Raw genomic sequence first — 3,485 nt, forward strand, 5'->3', positions numbered from 1 at the left:
GCTTCAAAGTCAAGAAAAAGGCATCCTTAATGTGCCCCTCCCACTCTACGCCCCCTGGTCCGGACAACAACAATCCTAAATGAACTATTTGGCCAAAATAAAAACTAGACTTTGACTAAATTCTCGTCAAAAAAATTCAATTAAAACTCCTTTTAGCCGAATAAAGCTGGATCTAACTATTGAAAATTCGTTCCTCTAGTAGTTTCGGTTTGAGCATTTGGTTCCCTCTTTCAAACTCTACTTCTTTTCATATAGCAATCCCTGGTCAAAGAGAAAACAATATCCATATGAAAACATTTATAACAGATTCCTTAGTTCGGACCGACGAGGTAATGTCATTCGATTATTATCAACCTGATTGCAATCTTTTTTATCGGTAAGGATTGCACGAGAGCACCTTCTACTTCTAATAGGCCATGAACTATAGATAGGGAAGAATCATTCTGAACGAATATATAAGAAGCAAACCATTTTTTTTCATCTGTTCTAGGGGAAAACCAAAGATCTTGCGCGACATGTTCGTTAGAAAAACTCAAAAGAGAAAGAAGTCTCCTTAATCTTCATGCTCGTTTAATGTTCGAAGTATCTTTTACGTACATAGCTAGGATCGGAGAAAGATTGACAAAGCGTCTGCAAAAATGCACAGTCATATTTACTAGCACTAGTAAAAATGTAGAGTAATGCTACATCTGTAAAGGTTTACTTAAAGATTTTACATATAAACTGATGTATAGGATTGTGATTGGTAATTGGGGATGGTGGGCTCCACTCTCACTGAAAATCAGGGAAAAAGGAAGAATTAGTTTGAAAGGTTAAGTAAACCTTTGTAAGTCTTTGTAGATCTAGCATTATTGAAAAATGTAAGATGAGCTGCTGTCCCTGTGTAATCGAATTCCAAGCACTTGGTTGGTTGCAAGCAACTGGATAGAGCTATGAAAGCGCCGCAGCGTCTACCACCTTTTGACCCCGACGTCTCCACGCAGAACAGAGCTTCCATCCGACTCTCATCCTCGTCACTGCCAAGAGCCTACGCAACACCCCCTATAAGTAGCACGCGCTTCCCCTTCAATGGCAAGTCAAGCAACCCACCCACCAAATCCAAGCAAGGAGCAGTAGCAGTCAGCTAACTGCCGAACTTCCAAGCCCACCGATCACTTCTTTCTCTCCCGCCAGCTGCATTCAGTTCTTGCGGCTTGGTTGCAATGGCGGCCGTGAACAAGTCCGTCGACCGGGTGGTGCAGCGCCTGGTGACACCGGCCGAACCCACGCCGGTCGGCCCGCTCCGCCTGTCCTGGCTCGACCGCTACCCCACCCAGATGGCGCTCATCGAGTCGCTGCACGTCTTCAAGCCGGCTCTTGACCGGCATTTTGTCAGCGGCGACGACGCTGGCCCGGCCAGGACCATTGAGCGGGCTCTGGCGCAGGCTCTTGTCCACTACTACCCGCTCGCCGGCCGCCTGGGGTTCACGGAGGAAGGGGGGCTGCTGCAGGTCGACTGTGGCGGCGAGGGCAGCGGCGTCTGGTTCACGGAGGCCGCGGCCGGCTGCGCGCTCGAGGACGTGGAGTACCTGGAGCACCCCATGATGATCGCCAAGGACGAGCTGCTCCCGCCCACGCCCGCCCAGGAGGAGGACGAGCGCAGGCTCGTCCTGCTCGTCCAGGTCACCACCTTCGCCTGCGGCGGCTTCGTCGTCGGCTTCCGCTTCAGCCACGCCGTCTCCGACGGTCCTGGAGCCGCTCAGTTCATGGCCGCCGTCGGTGAGTTCGCCCGCGGCCGCAGCAGCGTCGAAGGTCTGACGGTGGAGCCGCAGTGGGGCCGCGAGGCCATCCCGGACCCTGCCGGCGCCGTCGTCGGCAGCCTGCCGAGCCCCGCGGGGGCCAGGCGGCTCGAGTATCTCGCCATGGACATCTCCGCGGACTACATCAACCACTTCAAGAGCCAGTACAACACGGAGCACGCCGGCTCCTGGTGCTCGGCGTTCGAGGTGCTTGTGGCCAAGGCGTGGCAGAGCCGCACCCGCGCGGCGGGCTTCGAGCCAGACTCCACCGTCCACCTCTGCTTCGCCATGAACGCCCGCCCCCTCCTGCACGCCTCGCTCCAGCGCGCCGGCGCCGGGTTCTACGGTAACTGCTACTACATCATGCGCGTCTCGGCGCCCGCGGGCAAGGTGTCCGGCTCCTCCATCCCGGACGTGGTGAAGATCATCAAGGACGGTAAGAGGCGGATGCCGTCCGAGTTCGGGCGGTGGGCGACCGGGGAGGCCGGGGCCGACGGCGACGTGGACCCGTATCAGATCACGTCGGACTACCGGACGCTGTTGGTGTCGGACTGGACGCGGCTCGGGTTCGCCGAGGTCGACTACGGCTGGGGACCGCCGGCGCACGTCGTGCCCCTCACGAACCTGGACTACATCGCGACGTGCATACTGGTGAAGCCATGGGCGCACAAGCCAGGAGCGCGGCTGATCACCCAGTGCGTGACGCCCGACCGCGTCGCCGCCTTCCACGAGGGAATGCTCGACATGAACTGATCGGAGCTGTCCGTAGAAGAAATCAAGCCGAAGGCAAAAGGATGCGTGATTATAGAGAGATATGGTTTGCATTGGGTTGGTTGATGGGTGGAATGGATTGATCGTGTGTGTAGCGTAACTGAAAATAAGCAACTGGTCCTGAATTTGGGGAGTTGATTGTATGGGTTTGGTGGAAAGCCACCAACTAAACTTGTTTTCCATGTAGTATAATAAACTATTATTGGATACAGAGCTCTTGTTCTCCCGTCACTCGCTGACTGAAAGGAGCTTGGCATCCGCCGTAGCAGCGTGCAATGTACTCCGTAGATTGGTGCTTGCTCCGTCTGGAGTTGGTGATTATTTACACTGCGCTACAGTTTACCAGACCCGCTTGGATCGTCTTCTGACTACGTGCTGTTGTTTACCTGCTAGTTGCAACATGCATCTCGTTGCAACTTGCAACATAACCTGTTCTGCATCTATCTATAAATGGAGTTCAGCTCAGGCCGTCAGAACCTCGGATGTGGTTGACTAAGATCGTGGCTGAATCTGTTCCTCCTGAATGGACAGTTACACTGACGACTGACCCCCCATCTTACTGTCTTTCCAATGGACCAGTACAGCATTAAACACTCGCCTGAGAGGCAGCAGGCTGTCACACACAGTGCAGTCCAACCAAAAAATGTCTCCTAGATCTGCACTGCACGCTCCCCTCACTCCCCCACTTAGAGAAAACCCAGAATGCCAACGATAAGATGCTTCACACAATAACAACGTGGGCAGCTTAAAAGAAGACCGCATAAGCTAACCACATGGGTGAGCTGATTACGAAATCCCATTTGGTTAAGCTCACTCGCATGCCGCCGCCCGCCGGTACGGTAGCGCTGGGCGTCTGCTCAAGACAAACGCTACATATGATCTACTCCACCTTATATAAAAAGATCCCACGCATCTAATCTGATGGATTATTGTGCG

At 53.7% G+C, this 3,485-nt stretch overlaps 1 protein-coding gene across 1 annotated transcript; it reads left to right on the forward strand.

Annotated features, from left to right (window-relative positions):
- The first annotated feature begins 979 nt into the window (after window positions 1-979).
- On the forward strand, window positions 980-2,760 carry LOC123439532 (acyl transferase 7-like). The gene has a single exon (XM_045116236.1). It carries the CDS (start codon window positions 1,203-1,205, stop codon window positions 2,529-2,531), a length of 1,329 nt encoding a protein of 442 aa, XP_044972171.1. The 5' UTR covers window positions 980-1,202; the 3' UTR covers window positions 2,532-2,760.
- Window positions 2,761-3,485: the final 725 nt, after the last annotated feature.

This window comes from Hordeum vulgare, chromosome 3H, assembly GCF_904849725.1.
Source record: "Hordeum vulgare subsp. vulgare chromosome 3H, MorexV3_pseudomolecules_assembly, whole genome shotgun sequence".
In the NCBI taxonomy this organism is placed as follows: Eukaryota; Viridiplantae; Streptophyta; class Magnoliopsida; order Poales; family Poaceae; genus Hordeum; species Hordeum vulgare.

Coding starts and splice junctions, on each gene's coding strand:
- LOC123439532 (XM_045116236.1), top strand. CDS start 1,203: ATGGCGGCCGTGAACAAGTCCGTCGACCGGGTGGTGCAGCGCCTGGTG.